General features: G+C 37.0%; 1 protein-coding gene across 2 annotated transcripts in view; it reads left to right on the top strand.

Moving 5' to 3' along the window:
- Window positions 1–25,046, top strand: part of ABCD3 (ATP binding cassette subfamily D member 3) — a 71,296-nt gene that overhangs the window by 39,391 nt on the left and 6,859 nt on the right. For both annotated transcript variants that reach the window (XM_029948754.1, XM_029948755.1), the window contains 15 exons: window positions 1,170–1,267; window positions 1,616–1,739; window positions 2,280–2,336; window positions 4,269–4,411; window positions 7,702–7,771; window positions 10,445–10,514; window positions 10,599–10,696; window positions 10,810–10,901; window positions 12,460–12,551; window positions 12,633–12,708; window positions 12,818–12,881; window positions 18,501–18,578; window positions 18,685–18,750; window positions 18,847–18,936; window positions 19,415–19,534. In XM_029948754.1, the coding sequence (XP_029804614.1) occupies window positions 1,170–1,267; window positions 1,616–1,739; window positions 2,280–2,336; window positions 4,269–4,411; window positions 7,702–7,771; window positions 10,445–10,514; window positions 10,599–10,696; window positions 10,810–10,901; window positions 12,460–12,551; window positions 12,633–12,708; window positions 12,818–12,881; window positions 18,501–18,578; window positions 18,685–18,750; window positions 18,847–18,936; window positions 19,415–19,534 (1,338 nt within the window). The remainder of the gene's footprint in view (window positions 1–1,169; window positions 1,268–1,615; window positions 1,740–2,279; window positions 2,337–4,268; window positions 4,412–7,701; window positions 7,772–10,444; window positions 10,515–10,598; window positions 10,697–10,809; window positions 10,902–12,459; window positions 12,552–12,632; window positions 12,709–12,817; window positions 12,882–18,500; window positions 18,579–18,684; window positions 18,751–18,846; window positions 18,937–19,414; window positions 19,535–25,046) is intronic.

Genomic DNA, 25,046 nt, shown 5'->3' with positions numbered 1-25,046 from the left:
GAAAAAATAATTGGGTTGATGTGTACATTTTTTTTTTAACTGTTAAGCCAGGGTGTATCTGATGTTTAGTAGCATTCCACTTGATGGCAGTCGTGCCCCTCCCCCAGTTCTGATGACCAAGTATTTCTCTGGGACATTGCCATATGTTCCATGGAGGCTGGGTGGAGGCAGGCACGGTGGCAAAATCACCCTGATTGAGAACCGTTGCTTTAGGCCATTGATAGTAACTTGAACCACTAATGTAGTTTAAGTTAAACTGGAATTTGCTATTTATTTATTTATTTATTTATTTATTTATTTAAAATGGGAATATATTATCTGAATTTATTAAAAATAAAGGTCAGTGTTTGGTTTACATCATAAGTGATTTTCTTAGCTTGGTTTTGTATTTTATTGTCACTATAAGAATTTTAATATGATAAATATATCAGAGTAAGCAAACAGCTTGATTGTAAAATCCGATTAATTAGAAAATATGTCAGAAATTTAATAAAGCTTGAGGACACACATACATGGCTTTAGACCTTTAACAAAATGGAGATAAGTAGCATAGACATCAGTAAAAGATTGAGACTCAGTGGACAGCCAGTGTTTTCTTGAGAAAATGTTTATGTAAGTGTCAGTTTGGAACTGTAGAAAAATTTAATATAATGATGGAAAAGAGAAATAAAGATGATTCTAGAAATACTCTGGAGATGGTACTAGTTGGTGTGAAACTTAGAGTACTTTTTTTTTTAACAAATGCAAATACAAATAGAATTTCATTGTCTAGGGTTGTCAGTGCTTTTAGTAGGAAACAGAAAATATAAACATAAATGTCAGGACTCCTTTACATTGGATACCAAGGTGACAGATTAGGCTTTTTGTTTGTTTACTAAAAAAGTAGCAAGATGCTTCTCATAATTAATGATATTCACATATTCTAAAATTGAGTGTCACGTTAGGTGTTAATATATCAGGATAGTATATCCTATCCCAATTGCATTTGGTTTAGAATATTCTCTCTTTGTATCTTTGTAAACTCTAACTACAACAGAACTGAATTATGTCAGTTTGGACTGTTGGTTATAAAAATCATAGGATTTGGGGACATAGCCAATGAAAGAGAAATAAATTGTAATTTTATAAGTAGTAAGGTAGTAAAATCAGTAATATGTGCTTTGTTTCAGATCTCTCTGGTTAATAACTTCTTGAAGTTTGGGTTAAATGAGCTCAAACTGTGCTTCCGTGTAAGACTAACTAAATACCTCTATGAGGAGTATCTCCAGTAAGTGGTAGCCTATTTTTATATTAAAAATACTTAATGTGAATAGAAATTCTTATGATATTGAGGTATAGAGGTTTTGTCTTTTTATTGAATATGTTTTTCAAGGAAATTGCTCTTAGATCCAGAAGCATATAGGGAAAGACCTCAGCAATTTAGACTTTATTACTGTCTCTTCCATTAATTGACAAATCCTCCTTCTCTGGACTTTCTTCCTTAATTCTAAAATAAATTAGGACAATCTTTAGGGGTTCTTCCAGCTTCAGACTTTTCTGTTTCTATGATTTTGCACTATGCTAGAAAGTGATTTTTTTTTTGTCTTAATGCCATTTTTTTTTACTGCTATTTTAGAGCTTTTACATATTATAAAATGGGAAATCTGGACAACAGAATAGCCAATCCAGACCAGCTGCTTACACAAGATGTAGAAAAGTTTTGTAACAGTGTAGTTGATCTGTATTCAAATCTTAGTAAGGTAAGTTTCTTTATTTTCTTTTTTAAACTATCAGAAAATTATAGGCTCATTCAATTATTTCAAAATATGGATGTTATGATAAAGCCATAGAATTAAACAATATTACAGTAGAAAGAGCCTTTTGTTTTGTAGGTAGATATATAGAAACCAGAAAACGTGGTGCTAGATTTGGGGTTATATCTTAGGTCCTTATATACACCGTCTTTACCCTACATGGAGACACTACTGAGTTACTAATGGTTAATTATCACAGTAGAACTACCTTAGTTGATAGAAGGTGATACATGTTTTTCCCTCTTGATGGTCTGTAGACATTGGTCATGCTATTTCTATTTTAAGTTTCTTGAGAATAAGAACTGTTTCTTTTATGTATTTGTTGATCTGTATTCTGTTATAGTATGCTATGTATAGTGGGAACTCTGCGTGTTGACAGGAGTGTTAAATATTGAATAGTATTTTATATTTATTGTGTTTTATTAGCTATCAATCTACACATTCTAGTTCTTTTTAATTCCTTACCTTCTAATATTTACTTTACAGCCATTTTTAGACATAGTTTTGTATATCTTCAAGTTAACAAGTGCAATAGGAGCTCAGGTGAGTTTAATCTATCTTTTAAATTGCTATATACTGTGTTGTAAATAACTGGAGTGTTTGTAGGAATTTTTATATATCTCAAAGAATGTGCTTTTACAACATGTACCTAATAAAGTCTAGTTATAAAATCATTCTGTACTAGAGACTTAAAAAGTGTTTTAATTTTCCTTAAGTCAGATACTTGGAAAGTTTCTGTGGCATTTATAACCAAAAGTGCTTAAACAATGACATACATGTACTTACTGTTGTGAAGTAATGTCTAAATAAAAAGAGATTTGGAGGCAGCCATTTCAATATGAAATTTGAATGTTAAAATGTCAGAAATACAGCCTTAAGGCTGTAACTGTTTATTATATAATATATAACTTTATAAAAATGTAAATGGTTGGCTATCTCATGAGCCTTATTACTCTGTCTTTCTGATATTCATGTTGGTGACAATGACCTTTAGATTTTCTCTGAGTAATTTCGTTGAAGTATTACTTTAGTCATTTAATACTTTATTGTTACATATTTATCACACAACAATGTAATAATGTGACTGTTATGTACATGTATATGTATACACATTTTGTGGTTGATTAATATATAATTTATATAGTGGATTTAGCTTTGTTCCAGAATACTGGGGAAAGTAGTTTTTTATTTGAATTTTCTTATCTACCTTCCTAACTCTTTGCTACCCTGTGATCCAACTTTAATCATTCTTCTAGTTTGTTTTTACTATAAGCAAGTGAATAGACCTAATCCCACTTATCTTTGTGCTCCAACATTTTTATGGTACTTATTACATTTTTATATTTAAATAATTTCTCCATGTATTCCCTGTTTTCCGATTCTGATTCTCAAAGGTGGAAACTACATTTTAGTTCTTTCCTTTGCCCATTCTTGCAGTAATTGTTGAACTGCTTTGAATCGACCATATTTAATTTTTAAAAAGTTGAGTACACATTATAGTCCACAAATCTTGTATTAGGTGGTAGGGATAAAAAGATGAATAAAACAAAGTTGTTGAAGAAGGTTTACAATCTAATGAAAGCATAGATATTCATATCATAGTGTAGAGTGATAAGTTCAGTAACAGAAGTTTGAATAAAATCTTTAGTGTCTGGAAGAATTGGAGGTGATATTTGAGCTGCTCTGAGGAGGATGAGTAGGCATCTGTTAGATATGTCAGGTTTGCACGTCATAAGAACAACTTCATTGAATGGCGTGTTTAGGACATTGTTTTTTCAGCACAGCAGAATATAGGACATAGGTGGGAGTAGGGAGGGCCTGTGATGAACTTGGAGAGGTGAGCTTAAATCTTCCCCCTTAGGTTAGTCAGTTGGTGATATGGTGACTCATCAAGTTAGAAGGTGTAGCAGCTGCAGGCAGGGTGGAGAAGGGAAGGACAGTTAGAGCTGGCTCCAGAGCCTTCACTTGAGGCCCTACAGACTAGTGAGGTGTAAGTGTACGGCTCTTACTTGGAGATGCTGTCTTGGATTCTTAAGAGTGATGGGAGTAGAGATAAAAATTTGGTAAAAGAGATCTAAGGAAGAAACCTCAGGGAATATTACCATTCCAAGAGAAGGCAAAAAAGACGTCTGAGACTTTGTGGATTCTTAAGGGAATATCAGGAAGCGTTTTATCAGAAGAGTTTTAGATGCTCTAGGAATAGTGTGGACTGCAATTAGGTGTTTTTAGGTGAGCAAATTCAGGAGAGCTGGGGCATCAGCCAAGTGTTGGAAGAGGAATTGATGAGTAGTTAAGAGCGTGAAATGCCCATTATGTGCTTTCTCAAAAAAGAATTAAGGGGGAAAAATTAACGGAAAGAGCAGTTCTTCTCAAAGCCACTGGAGCTAATTATACTAATTATAGAAGTTGTACATGTATCTGGTGAGTTTATTATGATATCCTTGAACTTTGTATATTCTCTTCCAATAATAATAGGGCCCAGCGAGTATGATGGCCTACTTGATTGTTTCTGGGCTATTCCTAACTCGACTTAGAAGACCCATTGGTAAGATGACGATAATTGAGCAAAAGTATGAGGGAGAGTATAGATACGTTAATTCCCGGCTCATCACAAACAGGTAAGGAGAAATGTATTAAAGGAATTTAGCTGTGGGGCAACTGGGTGACCCAGGCAGTTAAGTGTCCAACTTTGGCTCAGGTCATGATCGTATGGTTTGTGAGTTCGAGCCCCACATCAGGCTCCATGCTGTCAGTACAAAGTCTGCTTTAGATCCTCTGTCCCCCTCTCTTTCTACCCTTCCTCTGTTCCTGCTCTCTCTCTCAAAAATAAACAAACATTTAAAAAAATCATAATCCTTAAAAAAATAAAGGAATTTAGTTGTATTAGAAATGTGTTTTTATGAATATTGATGTCGTATAAGTTAACTCCAAAAAGTAGACAGTTACTGAAATTGTGTTTATTTCTCTTTTGAAAATACACATTATGAAAGATAGTTTTATAAAATGGTAATTGTTCACATTTCTAACTCTTTTTCCTGTCTAGTATCCTTGTTTTACCTCTTCATATCATTTATTGACTAATCATCTGTTAATTTGACTTTAAATATACTCAAAATATAATTCAAATTCTGATTTACTTCTAATACTTCTTCAAAGAAAATTCTGTTTCAGCTTATCCACAAGTACTTTTGAGACTGTGTTTGGAATACTTAGTAATTCAGTCTTCCTGCCTCTATCTCTATTTTCCTTTTTTCCAGATAGTTTCCAAAATAGGAAGAAAAAGTATTAGGCTTTGGAGCCAGCCTGACTAGTTTCAAAATCTGCCTCCTCCACTTATCAATTATATATTATGGGACTTTTGGCGAGTTAGTTATAGCTTCACTTTTGTTGTTTATAATAGATAATACAGGACTGTTGTGAGGATTAAATATGAAATATATACAAAGCTTCCAGCACAGGTTTTGATACATAGTATGCACTCAGTAAATTTTCTCATGTTTTAATCTGTCAACCTTAACTCATTTTAAGAATCCTAATCTTTATTTAGTACCTTGCAAACATTTACAGAGTTACTTAGAATACTCTTTTAGGGGCGCCTGGGTGGCCCAGTTCGTTAAGCGCTCGACTCTTGACTTCAGCTCAGGTCATGATCTCATGGTTCATGGGCTTGAGTCCTGCGTCAGGCTCTGCATTGACAGTGTGGAGCCTGCTTGGATTCTGTCTCCCTTTCTCTCTCTCTTTCTCTCTGCTCTCTCTCTCTCTTTCTCAAAATAAATAAACTTAAAAAAATTTAAAAACAGATAATTACTCTTTCATTAATTCTCTCCTCCTTTATTTCCTCGGATTGCTAAATGGTATCAATTTTAAATAGAATTTTGTTCTATAGGGAGGCCAAGGAATAGATGATTGGTTGAGTAGAGAGGTGATTTACCAAGTGAATGAAAGATGAAATCAACTAGAATGCTTTCTTTTGCAAGAAACAGAAAACCCTAACTCAGGTGCCTGTAACAATAAGGACATTTACTTCTTGACATAAGAACTCTTAAGACGCCTGTTCCAGGCACAGTGTGATCAGTCTCTGGCTCTTCTTTTATGTTCTTTTGGCTCCGCCCTCCTTTGTATGTTCCCCCTTTCCTCAGCCTAAGTTTTCTTATGATCACAAGACGGCAGAACAGTTCCAAATCTCACCAGCCCTCCGTCCTTGTAAAAAGGCCAAAAAGAAGAATGGGCCATCTTTTCACAAGAGCAGGACAGCTTTCCCAGAAGTCCAGTGGCTGACTTCGTTTCATCTCTCCTTGGCCAGAATTATCACTTGCTCATGTCTGAAGCAGTCACAGCAAAGTGGTTGCCTGAGACCAAATGGAACTCATTCCTTGGAGATAGATAACTTTAAGAATTTGGAGTTCTCTTAGGACGAAGGATGTGGAAGAGAATTAATGGTAGATAGCCAGCCTTCATATTCCAGGCTGTTTTTCCCCTCTCAGGTTTTAGACTGGGGCTAAACTGACTCAGAAGTAGAATGTTTACTTTATCTTCCTCCATGGAGTCAAATGTGCAGAGGAGGTAGAAGGAAGTGAGAAAACTAATTGTAGGTACAGAATTGCTCTTCAACTGAGACTCTGATACCCTGGAGCTCTGTATGATTGTGCCAAGGAAATGGTGAAACACAGGTCAAACGTGATTCATTTTCATACAGAGTTAATTTTACTTGAAGGGGCTAAGGGCAAGAGCTACCTTGTTTTTATAATGGGAAAAAATGCAGGTACATTTTGGAGTAGAATATACACATATTTTTAAGGGAAAAAGAGACTTGAAGGAAATATTGGGTGTTAATTGAAGGCTTTTTAAATTCTGCCCTCTAGACTCCTATGTAAATCTTTACTTTGCTCTAGGAGTTACTTTTCTGGGAGTGTTTACATCATACTGAATAGAGACTGGGAGGGCTAGACTTGAGGGTCAGATATGGTTTGCAGTCTTATCTGCTTGACTTGCTAGCTGTATGGCGTTGACAGATTTTCTGAACTATGCTGAACCTTTCTTTATCCTTGAGAATGCCCTTTTTCTTCTAGTCAGGATTCTTGTGGCCCTTATGGACCCATTCAGGCAGCTCAAGAAAAGCAGAGTTGATGGGAGGATATGGTGGGGTTCCCAGAATAAGAGCAGCTGTGCAGCTGGGCCTCCTGGAAGCTGGCACTGTGAAAGCATTTGGACTCAGTTTGCTTTCAGTCTTTCAAAGGCTGTATGTCATGGCGTCGCTCAGTAGTCTCTTCCAGCTGCCGTTTCTCCTCTTCCTCCTGTGTGTAGGCTCTGTACTCCATTTGTCATCTTTAAAGACTGTCCCAGCCCTGCCTATCATAGCAGCTTCCTCCTTATTTCTTATTAAAGAAATTAAATTAGTCCAATTTCTGAGGACTTGATGGCACACGTTTTCCACCCAGGCTACAGATGGCATATGCAGCTCATGGCTGCGGTTCGGTCTGGGGTCCAGTTAGGTGTGTGCTCCTGTGCTCTCTGGTCAGCTGAGCTAGGAGCAGGGTCTCAAGCACAGAATTGTGGCAAGACACACCCATTAGGCTTATAGTCCTAAGTGTCCATTTAAATTTTTTTAAATGTTTATATATATATTTAAGAGAGACAAAGACAGAGCATGAGTAGGGGAGGGGCAGAGAGAGAGGGACACACAGAATCGGAAGTAGGCTCCAGGCTCTGAGTTGTCAGCACAGAGCCCGACGCAGGGCTTGAACTCACAAACTGTGAGATCATGACCTGAGCTGAAGTCATTAGGACTGAGCCACCCAGGCACCCCATAAGTGTCCATTTAAATAAAATATTCAGTCATCAAATATTGTATTTCAATTGTTTTTCAGGCATAGATAATATTAAAATTAATTATTATTTTCTTTAATAGTGAAGAAATTGCCTTTTACAATGGGAATAAGAGAGAAAAGCAGACAATTCACTCGGTCTTCCGAAAACTGGTAAGATAACGTGCTTGAGGCTCATGTATTTATGGAAAGATTATTTTTTGGCCTGTGCTTATCTATATCTATAGGTATATCTCTTTAATCCTTAAGGCTATTCATTTTTAAATAGCTCTGAAGTATTTTTATGCCATATTTTCATAAAAAATTAATAAAAACTATTGTATCAGTATATTAAGCCATCTGTTACAAACATTTGTTTATTAAAATAATTGTCAGTATATTTTTAGAAGTTGCTCAGGCATCTTACTTAGTGACAAATTCTTTGGTTTCTGTAGCATTCTTAAGATATTATGATTATTATTTACAGCAGGGGTCAGCAAACTATTTTTTGTAAAAGACAAGAGAGTACATGTACAGCTTAGGCTTTGTAGACCATATGGTCTGTATTGTACCTATTCAGCTCTGCCACTCAAAAGTAACTGTGTACTCTATGTAAATGAGTGGGTGTGGCTCTGTTCTAATAATACTTTATTTACAAAAAATAAGTGACAGGCTGGATTTGTACTTTGGGCCATATAACTGGTTGACACTTGATGTAGGATTATGAACATTGTTTCTTGTGAAAACTGTACATACATCAGTTCTTACTCTCTTGCCATTTGGAAAATTTGAGTTCAAGGAATTTTATTCGTTTAAAAGATACTGAGTGCCATCTAGGTGCCCGTGCTTGTTCCAGGTGCTAGTAGTATTAGTGGTGGATGTGATATACAAAATCCTGCCTCTAAGGAGCTTACATTTTTGTGGAAGTTTGTGAAATTAAATAATTTTTGAAGTGATTTAAAAGGTTAAGGAGGGGCGCATGAGTGGCTTGGTCAGTTAAGCATCCGACTTCGGCTCAGGTCATGAGTTCACAGTTCGTAGGTTCGAGCCCCACATTGTTGGACTCTGTGCTGAATGTTTGCTCAGAGCCTAGAACCTGCTTCAGATTCTGTGTCTCCTTCTCTCTCTGCACCCCCTCCGCTTTAGCTCTGTCTCTCAAAAATAAATAAATGTAAAAAAAAATTAAAAAAAAATAAAAGGCTAAGGAAAGTCATTTTAATTATTTCAGAAATTGGAATTTGCCTTATTTATATTTAACTGAACTTTGATAGTGCTTACTGATAAAATGCATTTACGATAATTTTCCAGGGAACTGCTGTTCACCGGCTCACTCTTTACATGGCTTGCTTATTTTTTTTAAGTTGATTATTTTTTTTTAATTTTTTAACATTTATTCATTTTTGAGAGACAGGGAGAGATAGAGCATGAGCAGGTGAAGTGCAGAGAGAGAGGGAGACACAGAATCTGAAACAGGCTCCAGCTGTTTGAGTTCAAGGAATTTTATTCATTTAAAAGATACTGAGTGCCATCTAGGTGCCCTGCTTGTTCCAGGTGCTAGTAGTATTAGTGGTGGATGTGATATACAAAATCCTGCCTCTAAGGAGCTTACATTTTTGTGGAAGTTTGTGAAATTAAATAATTTTTGAAGTGATTTAAAAGGTTAAGGAGGGGCGCATGAGTGTCAGCGCCCTGAGCTGTCAGCACAGAGCCCGATGTGGGGCTCAAACTCACGGACCGTGAGATCATGACCTGTACCAAAGTCGGACACTTAACCGACTGAGCCACCCAGGCGCCCCATGGCTTGCTTATTCTTATTCTTAGATTTTAGCCCCAAAGTTAACAGCTTATTGTGGCCTTGCCTTTTCTGGTTAGTCTATGTGAAATGGTCTCTTGATTTAACGATCTCTTTCTTTAAAAGCATATATTGCAATTTATATTTATCTTATTTATTTTGTAGTTTGTTACTTTCGTGAGATGTAAATTCCATGAGCTCATGGAGCATAGCATGTAACACATGGCATTCGTTGAATAAATGTTCCAGTCATTATACTGTTGCAGGAGATCGTAAGAGAATGCCACCCTAAACCACATGGAGTGAGAAGTTAGTCACAGAATAGAAATATCAGGGAAGGTAGTATTCCTGGCCGAGAGAACAACAGAAGGAAAGCCTTAAGGCAGGAACATGTTCGAGGAACCAGTATTTCTGGAACTCAGGGAGGAGGAGCAACTTAGATTAAATTTAGGATAGAGCCCAGTGCCAGATCATGTAGGGCCTTGAATAATCTCATAAAAAGGAATACAAAACATTTTTAGACTTGTTGATTTAAGGTACTGCATTTAATTCAGATTAAAGCTACAGACTAGGGCCGTGCAGCACTGATTACATTAGCACTTGGTTCAGATAGTGTGTACTATGATTCTTAGAGAAAGCATAGACCAGATGTCTCCGACTAAAGCAAAGCACTGAGTGCCAATCTAGACAGCTAGTGTTTTACCTAAGTTTGCTCATCCTTCTGTTTTGTTGTTGTTTTGGTCAGTGATCATTTTCAGCATATATGTATCTGACCATATTCTAAATACAATATTATATGCAGATAATACCACATTGTCATTTATATGTGATTTCCATTCTGTTTGCATAAAAATGGTTGCATAGAGGATTTGTGTGGCATCTGGTCTGCGATCAGCATTGTGCACAAGGAAATGTGATGTACAGGGTAATCAGAAATCATAGGCGTTCTAAATATTTGTGGAACACATGAATCTTATAATTTTTTTATTTTCAGGGCAGATTCATAGTTTCATATACATATAAAATATTTGTTTTTTGTTTTTGCTTTCTGCCAGGTGGAGCACCTACATAATTTCATTTTGTTTCGGTTTTCTATGGGCTTCATTGATAGCATAATTGCCAAATGTAAGTATGCTTTGAAAGTGATGGTGGAAGGAGATTTGTGGAAAAAGTGGAATGCATTAATGTTTCAATCCTGTTTTGGGTCAGATCTCGCCACTGTTGTCGGCTACCTCGTTGTCAGTCGTCCTTTCCTGGACTTGTCTCACCCTCGACATCTCAAGAGTACACATTCAGAACTTCTGGAGGTACAGTAGTAGTGAAAATTGTTCGAATAAGTGGAAAACTTTAATATAAAAACAAGTAAGAGCAACTCTTTAGTAGAAGTATAAGTGAGAACCAGTATTTGTTTCTTTTTAAGGATTACTACCAAAGTGGAAGAATGCTTTTGCGAATGTCTCAAGCTCTGGGTCGGATAGTTTTGGCTGGCCGTGAGATGACGAGACTGGCAGGGTAAGATTAATAATGATGAACAACCGCAGAGAAGAAGTTATAAAACTGAGTGATACTTAATGACCGTGCCCGGTTGAGGTTAAGCTAGCGGGCAACTGAAGCCCCGTTTTCCTACTCCTGGAAGCTGATTTTGATAGGACCGTTACAGAAGAGTTCTCTATGCTAGTGAACTTCTCATGTTTCCTTAAGACAGCTGTTTTGAGCCTTCAAACTGGTTAGTGATTCTTACGCTGTCTGCTTTGTGGACACTAGTATTTGATAAACCGGGAAATGTAAAGTCATGGCAGTCATTTCTTAATTCACAGAAAATTAAGTTAACATTTGAACTTTTTTGTCCTCCACTGTACCTTTTTCCGCCATAGGTCTTGTTACTGGCAACCTAGTGAAGGATAGACACAGATGAAGTTGATTTTAATGGGCAAAAAGTGAAAAGTCGCTTCATGGTATCTGTGGGTGCAGTTGTAAATATGGTCATACTGTCTATTTAGTGAAATTATTCTTAAACCATAAAATGGAATGAAATATTTCAACATTTTAAGCTTTACTATAGTAAAGGGCTTGGTATGGTATAAAAAACACCATAATGTAAAAAGTTCATTTGAAGAAATTGGATCACATCAGATCCTTCCCAGACCTGTGACTCACCTGCATATTTCTTCTTCTTTATCTTCTATGGCAGTTTAGGGCTTCATTGCAAGATAGAGATTATCAACTACTATGAGGAGGCTGTTTTCTCTTGAGAATGTGAACATTCTTCCTGCTTGTTAATAACTTTTCTCCTGCCTGTATGGTTCCTGGTAGATGGGGTGCTTCTGTTCCTTTCAAAGGTTTCTGCTTGATGTTTATTCTTTTGCTGCTTTGATGTAGATTGCTTTCTCTTTGACCATCATGTTATTTTTATTTCCTCAATGTCTTGGTGTTAGTTTTGATTTCTCTCTATTGCCACAGTGATTTCCATCTAATGTTAAGAACAATTCATCTTTTCTTCCTTTTTGAAGTAGGAAAGAGAGGAATTTTCCATATTTGTCCAGTTTGTAGGGAGATAGCAAGCGTATGGCATACTTGTAATCATTGCCTTCCTCAGACGGAAAAGCTAACTTTGTAGTTGGCATTGTAGTTCATTCTAGCAGGAACTCAGTCTATACTTCCTGTGTCTAAGGAATGCACTAGCACTAGTCCTTAGTCTACTAGTCTAGTATCTACTAGAAACTTCCTTAAAATTCTAGTGGCTTACAACTTCTTGGCTCACCTGTTGAAGGAAGTAACTCTGTGTTGAGGTGGGGATCCGGTGACAGCTCTTCCCTTACCCTGTCCTGCTGTCCTACTGAAGCATGATCATAAAGCACGCATACCCTGTTATCACTTATACTTTCTGCTGATGAGACTTCTTTTAGGTTATTTTATTTAAACTAAATTATAATTTTGGAAACTTCAGTTTGAATAAAAGTTTTGAACTTACACAATGCCATATGTCAGTTACATCTCAAATAAATAACAAATAATAACAGAGATATGATGGCCTTTGGAGTTTTCATTAAGACTTTTTTTTTAATTTCAGTTTTACTGCTCGGATTACAGAATTAATGCAAGTACTAAAGGATTTAAATCAAGGCAAATATGAACGCACAATGGTCTCACAACAGGAAAGGGGTAAATATGAGTGCCCTGGGTCACATAGTTTAAATTTGGGCTGACTTAATGTGGGGCTTTAATACTTATTTTCCATTTAAGGTGTTGACGAAGGAGCACAAGTCATTCCCTTGATACCTGGTGCTGGAGAGATCATCAATGCTGATAACATTATAAAGTATGTATTGAAAAACATTTGTTAAACTGCATAGTAGCCTTTCTCTTTCAGCTACATTTGCTTAGTGTTTAATGTAAAATTTTAATTTTTTTATCAATTTTCTCTGTAGATTTGATCATGTTCCTTTAGCAACGCCAAATGGAGATATCTTGATCCGAGACCTTAATTTTGAAGTAAGTTTTTAAATGATCATATAAAAGTTTAGGTAAGATTCAGAATGTGAAATGGAAAACTGTTTTCTGAATATTTAAAATAACTGTAAGGCTTGACTTGGTCTCAATCTGCAAAATTGTTTTAAAAAGATTAAAAAAATTTTTTTAAATAATAAATAAAAATAAATAAAGAGTTAAGTCTACTTTTCTTAATTGTCAGGACTTTAAAGTTTCAAATATTATTATGAAAAAATCATTTGCTAATAAAATCTATCTCAAGAAAGCCATAGAAGATATAGTTAATTGTAATCTCTGGTGAGGAATGAATATTTAAACATGCAATATAATTTTAGTCCAAGTTTAAAAAAACTGGTTCGGTGTTGTTTTGACTGTGCAGGAGGGTCTGTACCTGTACAGACAAAATGCAAACAAACTACAGACTTTGTTAGAACTGAAAACTTGGAAGAGCAGTGAGGTAGCACTGCAGGGACATCTTATTACAAGTGAATGAATAGCGATGCTGATTGAGCTGGTCTGTTAATCAAATGAGAATGTGGCAGGCCCCATTAAAAAGAAGAAGCAAAAGATGAGTAGTTTTGTGATTTATAAGACACTCCCAGAATAGGAATAGTCATATTACTATTAGGTCATGACTTTGTGAATAGTTCAGATCTGAAAATCTTATTGATGAGTAACAAATTCCTGTCATCCATGACATCCAGGCTGTCTCCGAGGTCTAAATACCGTTTCTCTAGAACAACACTGTCCAATGGGACCATCTGCAACAATGGAAATGTGCCATAATTGCTTTGTCCATAATATTAGTCACACTTGAAATTTAATTTTATAAGTTAGATCTTAAATAGCTACATGTGGCTGACCTAGTGGCTACCGTATTGGACAGCACAGCTCTAGAATTCTTCTCCACATGCCTACATAAGTGGCCTTCTATAATTTGTGTTATATGTGGAGCTACTTTTCAACTACTTTCACTTTAGAAACGTCTGATAGTTGGGGCACCTGGGTGGTTCAGTTGGTTAAGCATCTGACTTTGGCTCAGGTCATGATCTTACACTTCATGAGTTCAAGCCCTGCATCAGGCTCTATGCTTACAGCTCAGAGCCTGGAGATTGCTTCAGGTTCTGTCTGTCTGTCTGTCTCTCTCTCTCTCTCTCTCTCTCTCTGCCCCTCCCCACCCCTCCCTCCCTCTTTTTTTTCTCTCTCTCTCTCTCTCCCTCTCTCAAAATTAAATAAACATAAAAAAATTTTTTTAAAAAGAAACATCTGATTATAAGTGTAATTACTGGATTTGTTTTGATGTTAAAATCTTTGGCAAGTCTTCAATTTTGCTACTCTTTTTAATGTATATTTTTAAAGCGCATTTTCACTTCTTTCTAAGAAACTATAAAAATGAAAAATGTTAGTTATGCAAAGTACCTTGAACTTATTTGACAATGAGTAGTATATATTGCCATATTTATTTTCAAACCAGGAAACACAAGAATATATGGGAAGTGTAAATATAGTTGGTAAATAATGAATGGCTCCAAGTGTCTCATTTAATTCTAGGTGTGCCAGTCAGTGTGGTGTGCTCCCTTGGCATAGTAGGTAGCCACCTACCTGGCTTGATTTCAGGAATAAAGCAGAGCTCAGAACCCCATTTTTGTTAGACTTTCAATAGTCTGTTTATTGCCAGTACCCCAGGGGGAAAAGGGCCCTGAGATTTCTCCAGTGAAGAATCCTTTTGGCCCTTTCCCCTACTTTCCCTCACTCTGTCTTTAGGCAGAAATAGATTACACCAACAGTGCAAATGTATATTTGATGAAGCATATTGAGAAACAATTTGGGACTTCTATATACAGATACTTGGAATAGAAAGGTCCTGACTGTTGTCTGAGACGCTACCTACTTTGTCACGTGCTTATCATGCTGAAGTTGCTGCTGTCCTTTAAGTCCCGAAGCCCTTCTTTTTCAAGCCCCTATGTTTGACTCCCCTGTACTTCTGACTAGGCCCTGGGGCTTCACGCTTAGCGTCCCAGCATGACCCTTACGTTTTGCTCGTTTCGCGCTCTCACTGGGAAAGCCTTTTGAGTCCCTGGTTAGGCCCCAGCTTGTTCAAGCTTTTTACTCAAACAAAATAAGAATCAACAGGAGAGAGCACAGGGGTACATAATAAAATAGACTTGGCCACCAAAAAGTAAATATTTAATGCTTTATGATTATTTTGTCTTTGGGGGGAGTCACATAATAACAAAATAATAGACACCTCTTTAGGATAGAAGGTTTTATATCCCATTCTTTTATAAACTCCCCCAGCACAGATACATTTATCCAGATGTAGACTGAAGAGACCCAAAGAGATTAAGGACTTGTGGATTATAATGGAGGCATTAAAATAGTACTTTGTAAGTTATTCAGATTTTTACCTTTTTAGTAAGGCACGTTTATAATGTTTCAAGAAGTCTGTGCATCTTCATAAGCAGCATACTTTTGTATAATCTCTTTTTTACTTAAATCATATTTATGTGTAGAACTTTTTGATGAAGTCTTTTATCTGGGGGAATATTTTAGTTGGTAAAAATATAATGGTACAAAGTATTGTTGACCCCTTAAACCAATCCAGGAACATCAGTAATAACAGTGTTTTTAAGAACTTCATAACTATAAAAGGCCATAAGTGAAAGTTACCCTTGTCTTTTAGTCTTTATTTAAGCCGAGGTGGGGGGACACTTTTATAAATCTTTATCATGGAAAAATTATCGCTGGTTTATCATGACTGATGTCATAAATGAAAGTTTGCGCACCGTTACCAAAAGCCATGGGGGTAAAGTTAATGCTGAATCTAAGACGTTTGAGCGTATGAGAGTGCCTATGGATGCCTGTAAGTCTGGTTACTATTTTTACATATTTTGCAATATGCCAAGATATCCAAAAACCAAATTTAACTCATCATAAATTTGATTTTTGGATATCTTCGCATATTGCACCAAATAGTGCAGAGATATATTGGATATCAGTGAAAACCACAATGAACATTTTGGAACAGAAGAAAATATATATGGTTAACTAACTCAGACCATAGTAGCAGGCAACCATTTAATTAACAGTTCTGAACTTTAGGAGCTTCTAAGTAATCACCATCATAGTAAAGTAAAATTTTGTATAATCAGAAATTTCACTATATTCAGTTTCACAGAAAAAGGTAATAGGTAATTAATTCTGTAGGAAGTCCATCAAAAAGATTCTTGAAAACAATTTCTCAGAAAAAGGGATAGTTTATTTTTCTGGAAAAATCATTCAGTGTAGTTCATTCTCTAACACTCAAGTGTGGAAGATGAGGTATTTTGTTGTAGATCAGTTATGTGGTAGGCTAGTCATTCTCAACCTTTTTTAAGAAGCTCATTCTTTTGTTTTTGTGGTAAAATGTATATAACATACAATTTACGCTTTTCTACCATTAAAATCTTTTTTTATTGTGGCAAAATGCACATAACATAAAATTGACTCTTTTAACCATTTTTTAAGGAAAGAATTCAGTGGCATTAAGTCCATTTACAGTGTCATGCAGCCATCACCACTAACCGTCTCCAGAACTTTTTATCATAACAGAAACTCTGTACCCATTAAACAATAACCCCTGATTCCCCCCCTCCTCAGCACCTGGTGATAGAACTATTTTACTTTATTGATAAGACTATTCTGGGACCTCATACAAGTGGAGTCCTACAATCATCCTTTTGTGTCTAGCTTATTTCCCTTAGCATGGTGTTTTGAAATTTCATCCATGTTGTAGCGCATGTCAGAATTTCCTTCCTTTTCAAGATTGAATCCTATTCTGTTGTATGTATAGTCCACATTTTGCCTATCTCTTCATCCTGGGATGCTACCACCTTGTGCTATTGTGACTCATGCCGATGCCTCTATTTCATCAGAGTGAAAGGCCTTCTTTCTGTGGCTCCCCATGTCCTGTAGGATTTGCCTGCACTGCCTTCCCCAGCCTCTTACCTCTCTCCGCTCTGTCCTACTACCCCTTCCTCCTTCTCAGTGTTCTCAACCTCTTTTTTGTTTTTTGAAAGGATAGGTACATTCCTGCCTTGGTGCCTTTGAACAAGCTTTTTCTGGGTAGGGTTAGGCTAGAGCAGTCTTCCTCCGGATAAACTCCTAATTTACTCCGTTCATAGTTGCCTACTTGTCATTTCCAATGAGTCCTGGTCTGGCCACCTTAAAAACATAACCTCCCCTATTCTGCTTCCAAATTTCCTTACCTTCATATATATATCTTTTCTCCATAGCACTTATTTTCTAAGATACTATTTAGTTTACTCATTTATTGTGTGTGTTCTTTATTTTATATCTCTCCCATTAGAATATAAATTGGTAAGGGCAGGTTTTGTTTGTTTTGTTGTTGTTGGTTTTTTTTATTCATTAGTGTAGCTCCATTACCTAGAATAGAACCTGACAGCATTCAATAAATGTTTATTCAATTAAACAATGGAAACATAAGTCCTCAGCAGTTAAAAAAATTGTCAGAGGCAGGTTCCACAGGTAGAGTAACTCATATCTTTGTTGTCTTCTTTCCTGCTGTGATACATTGCTCTGTAATGTTGTGAGCTGGAATTCAAACCCACGTTTCTGATTCTTCACAGCGTTGATTAACACTCACATAAGACCATAGCTCAGGACTTAACCATTCTTGATTATGTTTTCTCATTTAACTTTACATCACTGCAAAGCAATTTGGTGGCACTTGTAAATATTAATAATGCATATATACCTCTAAGAATCTGATCTGTAGAAACATTTTCACTAATGCATAAATTTACTCACTGATTCCAGTTCATTGCAGTATTATCTAAAAAGAAAAGTAAAATCTTTTTTAACAAAAATATTTAACAAAAAGTAAAATCTTTTTTAACAAAAATATTTAACAAAAAGGAAGTAGTTAAATTGTGGTGCATTCTTAGAATGCCTACACTGTAGGCATTAAAAAAATAGAATGTGAGAAATCCGAGTGTACTGACTTGCAAGAGTATTTGTGATATATTATTAAATAATACATAGAACATACGTAGTGTGATTCCATTAAAAAAAAGAAGCATGTACACACATACTTGTTTTTAAGAATTCTCAAAATGTATAAGCTGTAGTTCTGTATTCTAATTAAGTTGATAATGTCAGTCATTGACTTTTAAATGAAAAAAAGTGAGTAAAATTCAGGGTGCCTGGGTGGCTCAGTCAGTTAAGCATCCGGCTTTGGCTCAGGTCGTGATCTTGAGGTTTGTGAGTTTGAGCCCCACATCAGGCTTTGTGCTGACAACTCAGAGCCTCGAGCCTGCTTCAGATTGTGTGTGTGTGTGTGTGTGTGTGTGTGTGTGTGTGTGTCTGCCCCTCTCTCGCTCATGATCTGTCTCTGTTTCTTTCTCTCAAAAATAAATAAGCAGTAAAAAAAATTATTAAAAAAGGTGAGTAAAATTTGAAAGTAAACAAAAGTGAAAGGTCAATCATACCCTCCATTGCTTCTACCTATTATCACATTTATAGACAAACCAGAAAGCTTATTATTAGCAAAGAACAATTTGACTCAACAGAAATGTTCATTGAGTATATATTCACTATTAATTCATAGACTGATTTTTTCAGGTTCGATCTGGGGCCAATGTTTTAATTTGTGGTCCAAATGGCTGTGGGAAGAGTTCCCTTTTCCGTGTTCTTGGTGAAGTAAGTACAAACTGACCTCAAGTTATTGCAGTCTCGTTTTGCCATACAGTCTACCACATGGTCAAATTTATAATTGTTCCTCTCCCCCGTCCCTTTCCTTTTATAGTTATGGCCTCTTTTTGGAGGATGTCTCACTAAACCTGAGAGAGGAAAGCTATTCTATGTTCCTCAGGTAGGACCTCGTTTATTTTGTAATCTTTGATTTAAAGATCTTTTAATTTATTGTTAAATAATTCACTTATAAAGATACTTGCTCTGCCACTGTCAGAGACCTTACATGACCCTTGGAACGCTTCGAGACCAAGTGATCTACCCAGATGGAAGAGAAGATCAGAAAAGGAAGGGGATATCTGACCTAGTAAGGAAATGTTTATGGGCTGGACTTTACTGGGAATCCTCCATGTCAGATCCTTTATCTTAATCAGTTAAGCATTTTGACCGGCAGGTAGGTTATCCTACTGTAAAGCCTTCTGAAAACCTTGTCATCAATTATAACTTGGCAGGTTGAGGTAAGATGTTAACTACTTTGCTTAAATGTGGTTTGGTGAGTATTTAACCTTGTCTTTACACTAGTACTTTTTTTCTCCTTGCCCTTACCTTTTAGTTATGTGCAATAGTGGTATTTTCTTTAAGCTTCCAGATATGTTTTGTCAGAATTAGTATAGATAGGAAGGAAAGGATTCAGGGCTATCTTTGGGCCACATTCTTTGGTGAAATGTGCTCTTTAAGTAATATTGGCAATAGAATTATAGTGATTCTAGTTTAAAAAATAAAGCCAGCTAGAGAATGTTGGTTTACATTAAGTTTGATGTAATCTTTAATCATTTTGCTGAAAGGTACTAAAGGAATACTTAGATAATGTCCAGTTGGGTCATATCCTTGAACGTGAAGGAGGCTGGGACAGTGTTCAGGATTGGATGGATGTCCTCAGTGGTGGAGAGAAACAAAGAATGGCGGTAAGTTATTCTCAGAAGACATTGCACGGCAGTGCAACTGGCTGCATAAGTCCAATATTTTGATTAATCAAGGCACACAGTTTTATTTTAATCTTTTAGTTAGCACATTTATTGTATGGATTAGTTTAAACGATAATAAAAATGCTTGAAAATATATAACTTGAATGCACATTTAGAATTTTGAAAAATTCATATATTTTCCAACTATTGGGTATTAATTAAAGTTGGAGAAACTTTCCAACACATTGATCCCGGGCTATATGATAGTCCAAGATGTCATAGTATCTTTTTCCTCTTGACATCTCAGTGAAGCTGTTCTCACTGAAGTATCAGAAGGTAGTAGAGATAATCCACTCTAACTTTGTTCCTACTTCATTCTGTTCCTGCCCTTCCCTCGACCATTATATGTATCCTGGTTTTAGGGCTCAGTCTCTGCTTCCTAAAATTATTTAGATCTCTTATATTTTGCTAATATGAAGAAGGGTTTGAAAGGAATGGTTTTAATTTTGTGATTGTCTAAACTTACTCCTGATCAACCTTGACTACAGGACACTGCGTATTAAGAGTGATACCTTGAGTACTCTGTTAAGAGGGATAACTTTTAAAGAGTCACTTTCTAACTGTGCATACCCTAGTTTGAGCAAACCCAGAGGAATTTTTCTTCTAGTGTGTTAACCTAGTGGAAATTAGAGAAAACTGTGGCTAAGGAAAAACAGCAAAAGAAATGGCTTCTTGCTGAATTGCATACTTATTATCTTTAGATTATATTCTGCCTTTTTTGTTGTCTCTTATTCCCCGATACTGCATATTGTTTTTCCCAGAACATACCCATTGTGTATGAACTTTATAATAGTGATTTGTCTGGCTAGTGCTATAGCATAAGATTAATTTATACAGTGAGGAATGAGTCATAAACAAAAGAAAAGAGAAGTCAGCCATCCTCAAAATGGAAATTGGGTGGTAGGAGTGAGTATTTGAAGTGATTGGGATTTCTGGAATCAATTTAGTAGATGAGTATAGAAATAACTGCAAGTCAGTAGAACAAATTTAAATGACCTATTACCATGACTTCAAAGAAAACGGCTAAGATTCACAAATAGACACAGTGTAAATCCAGAGAAAAAAAAATAAATGTGCTTAACTAAGAACTCCTATATATAGGGTAGAGAGGAGATAGTTCTTACTTGAAGATAAGAAGTTTAAGGTTTGGAGCAGTGAGAGAATATGTCAGGGAGGGGGCAAGGGCCGAAGAAGGAGCCCTGTAAAACCAGGTGAGCCATTCTGGAACTTACCCATGACAGTGCTGCACGGCCTAGCCATTGGCAGGTATATTCTGCGTAGACGAGTGTTTGCTGAACGGACTGTGAAATTTAAGACAGCATATTGCTTTGCTACCCTCAGAAGGTTTGTGGGGAGAGAAGGCTAATGCAACAGATGTTGATGTTGGTGAAGTTGGATGAAGAGTTTGTTGTGGTCACTTTACTGTTCCTACAGTTCTGGGTAGGCTTGAAATTTTTCAAAGTAAAAAATTGAGGGAAGAGAAGACATAATCTTTATAAATTATAAAAATTACAAATTTTTTAGGAGGAATAACCTTGAAAGGTCTAACCACCCCACACAGTGGCTGTAAGAGTGAAGGATGGTATGAACAGATAAACCAAGGGAACTTTCGGGTAAGGAAAGTCAGATCTGAATTTGAGGGAATGGATTAATACTGTGAATAAAGAGAGGTCTGGTGAACACACATTTTTAAAAGTTCCTTGAGAAAAGTCAGTGTAAATGTAGGGAAATAAGATTATTATTCCATAATCTTAGTGAAAAAACTAAATTATGGTATAATTCCCACAGAGTTCACTGTTAGCTGGGAATCTGCTCTGTGCAGGCACTGAAATAGGTGCCTGCCCTTGCTAATCTAGTCAGGAGGTCCAGATATTCTCAACTAACTGTCACACAAGGCAGTCCTCAGTTACAGCTATTAAGAAAGCGCACTGGGATAAAGTGAAGGAAGGATTGGTTTTGAGTGGCAGAGTCCGTGTAATTCTCCCAACACGCCTGTCAGTTAAGCTGCAGACCAGGAAAAGCCTTGCGGAGCTTGAACAGCTTCCTAAGGCCCTGTGTTCCCGAGGGGCAGAGCAGAGATTCAGGTGCACATGGGGCGGACACCAGATTTCTTATTCTTTTTTTTTTTCTCAAGTTTATTCATTTATTTTTGAGAGAGTTCGAGTGAGAGAGGGGCAGAGAGAGAGAGAGGGAAAGAAGGAGAATCCCAAGCAGGCTCCACACTGTCAGCACAGAGCCCGATGTGGGGCTGCAACCTGTGAACCGTGAGACCATGACCTGAGCCGAAGTCAGATGCTTAACCCACTGAGCCCCCCAGGCACCCCCAGAATTCTTGCTCATGACCAGTACATGAGGTGGCCTCCAGTGTGCAGGCGGACCGTCTCTCTAGTTCTCTTCTCTTGCTGTCTAAGTCTCAGGTAATGTCTGCCTTACCTCCCCTGCGCTCATTTGGTTCCCGCCATTCCTAGCCTGGGTTGCTCTACCCAGTATAGTAAGTTGCAATATTTTACTTCTCTGATAGTTCTCTTTCCCACTCTGCTATTCTTGTTCTTCCTATTTAGTAAAGTTTTTTTTTTAATTTAAATTATGAAAACGTATGTCTGATAGGAAAAGTTGGAATATTTATAAAAGTATAAAGGACCAAAACCCCCCTTACCAGAGATACCATTGTCATAAAATTTTTAGTACTTTTAAAATCCATTTTTTCAATTAATTCTTTTTCTTTTACCTAATTGGCAACTGTCTCCTTTCTTCAGACTCACTGATATCTTGAAAATTGGCCCCTCCCTTTTCCTATCTCAGGCTTTCTGCTGCATGACTCTCTGCAGAACAACTCACCTCCTCCTTAAAGAAAATAGAGAAGCTGTTATGTCAGTCAGATGACAGCTCGTATTTATTGAGTGCTTAATAGATGATAAGTGGTAGGCTAAGCCGTTTCCATTCGGTTCTCACAAGTCCTGTGAGGCAGGGACTGCTGAGCACCCGGTGTGTGGAGGAAAGCGGGCTAGAGCACAGTGAGGTAGGCTGCAAGCAAGGCTGGGGGTGAAGGTTACGGCCAAGGCCTAGGTGGGGCGTGTTAAGCTCAGGTGTCAGGACAGCTGCATTGTTCATGAACTTACTCACTTCACGATCTTGTACTATGGTGTCAAGTACTGACAGCAGCGTGGGAGAGAGAGACACCTGAGAAAATTGCTACATGATGCCCTAGGTGTGGTGAGGTTGGTATGCAGAGAGTTCCACGGGAACATAGGAGGGGGCATTTGTGGAACGCCTTCAGATAATCAGTCCTCTTAATTCAGTTCGTGCTAGGCGGTCCTGACCTCCGCATCTGTCTGTGGAGGACGTGTAATCCTTCCTGTTGAGAAAGGCTAAATGTCTCCATGTTTTTGGACCCTCTCCTCTGACTTTATCATATTCTTTCTTTCGGTTATGCACATGTGCAGACACACACACGCAGCCTATATTTAATCTCTTCTGGTCCTTCTCTTTCAGAAAGACATTTCAGGTCTCCCTGAAAACTCAGCCTTAACCAAAGGTCCTCTGTAGTCTGTACGTTTCATTCTCTGCTCAGCTGAACTTCTTAAATAGTCTATACTTGATGCTTCCCCTTCCTCACCTCATCAAATAGATACCAACCCTAAGAGAGCTGCCTGTGTTGTGGCCATTGATTTATCAAATATTTAAATGTTTCCTTCATGCAAATATTGGGTGTACAGTAGTGATTAAAACAGAGTCTCTGCTTATATGAACATAATAGCCTATGGGAGTAGACAAAGAAACGGACAACACACAGTTCAAAACATCTGAAGCATGGCAGAGATGTTAGGGAATGACCCACCTAGATTGTAGGGGGCGGGTCAGGGTAGGTTTGAGGAGGTGGCCTAAACAGGAATTTTAAGGATGCAAGAAGCAGAGAACATGGTGTTTGAGACATAAGAAAAATGACATGTGGTAAGCCTCTCCCGTCTAAGACACCTTGTGCCCCGGCCATTCCTTGGCTAGAATGTTGAGGTTAGAAAGTAAGTAGGAATCTGATTATGCAGGACCTGTGGGCCATGCTGAAGAGTTTGAGTTTGTTCTTAGTTAAGTGAGAAGTTGTTGAAGGGGTTTAAGCAGGAGAGTGAAATTCTAGTATTTACGTTTCTGAAGAATCCTTCCTAGATACAGGGAGAGTGGATTGGAGAGGAGTGAAAGAGGAAGTAGGATGCTATTTGTGGTCCTCTAGGCAGGAGGGGACTGTATTCTGGGCTGAGGGCATGATTTTGGAGATATGGGAAAGCGAGTGGACTCCAAAGACTGAAGGACTTACTCAAATGGAGTAAAAAAATTAGGATAGGAGTGTGAAAGGAAGGAGAAGGAAAAGATCATGGAGGACTGATAGCCTTCTAGCTTGAGCAGCTATTTGATAGTGTGATTTTCTGAAATGTTTAAGATGGGGGTGAGGTAAATGAATGGATTTGAAGGGGAAAATTAGATAACTAAGTAGAAATATCAAATAGGAATTTTTATTTACCAGTCTGGCAATTAGAAGAGAATGATGGGAAAGATATATAGATTGAGAGTTTACAAAGGTAAATAATATTTAAGATAATGAGATTCAATGAGATCACTCAGAGAAAAAGAGGAGAGGACTTAGGAATTGACCCTAAGGAACTCCAATATTTAGTGGTCAAGTGGAAAAGAAAATGCTGGAAAAGCAACTGAGGACACAGCCTAAGAAGTGAGAAGAAACGTTAAGACTATGGTTTCACTGTTAACTTTCTCAAGAAGGAGGAAGTAGTCATCTGAGTTGCATGTAGCAGAGAAGATAAGTTGGGTAAGGATGGAAGAGTGTCCATTGGTCTTGCAACATGGCGATCATTGTTAGGGGCAGATGACCAATTGGAATATCTGTTAGATAAAGGATCAGTAAATAACTCCCAGAAAATAAAACACATATGGAAAATAAATGAAGAATATGTTCAGCATTTTTGCCAAAGAAATGGAAGCTGTAACAATCTTGATGTTAATTTTTACTTATAAAATTAGCAGAGTCTGTAAAAAATGAGCACACCCAGTACTGACTCGGGGATATAAAACAGGTGCACTCAAAAATTATTGGTGGAAGTATTAATTGGCAGCTTGATATTAATTGACATGACTTAAGTCACACAATATTTAGAAATAAACATGTTTTTGCATTTGAGCTATCTAGAGTCTGAATTCTAAGATTTGGTTAAAATATGTACCTTCTAATCTTGTTTAGAGAACTTTCTGTAATAGTTTAAAATTCAACTTCATTCCACATGAGTCTTAAATGTTTTGATTAACTCTTTTTTTTTTAATTTCTGTCCTTGACGGAATGTATTAAATAAGCAAACACCACCAACAAGCAAAACAAGTACTACAATGTAAAAATATTTAAAAAAAAGAAAACCCTCTCACATGCATAAATGAAAGATTGCACACAAAG

This window comes from Suricata suricatta, chromosome 8 (assembly GCF_006229205.1).
Source record: "Suricata suricatta isolate VVHF042 chromosome 8, meerkat_22Aug2017_6uvM2_HiC, whole genome shotgun sequence".
In the NCBI taxonomy this organism is placed as follows: Eukaryota; Metazoa; Chordata; class Mammalia; order Carnivora; family Herpestidae; genus Suricata; species Suricata suricatta.
Note: the sequence above shows the minus strand (reverse complement) of the source record. Positions and strands in the feature narration are given on the sequence as shown.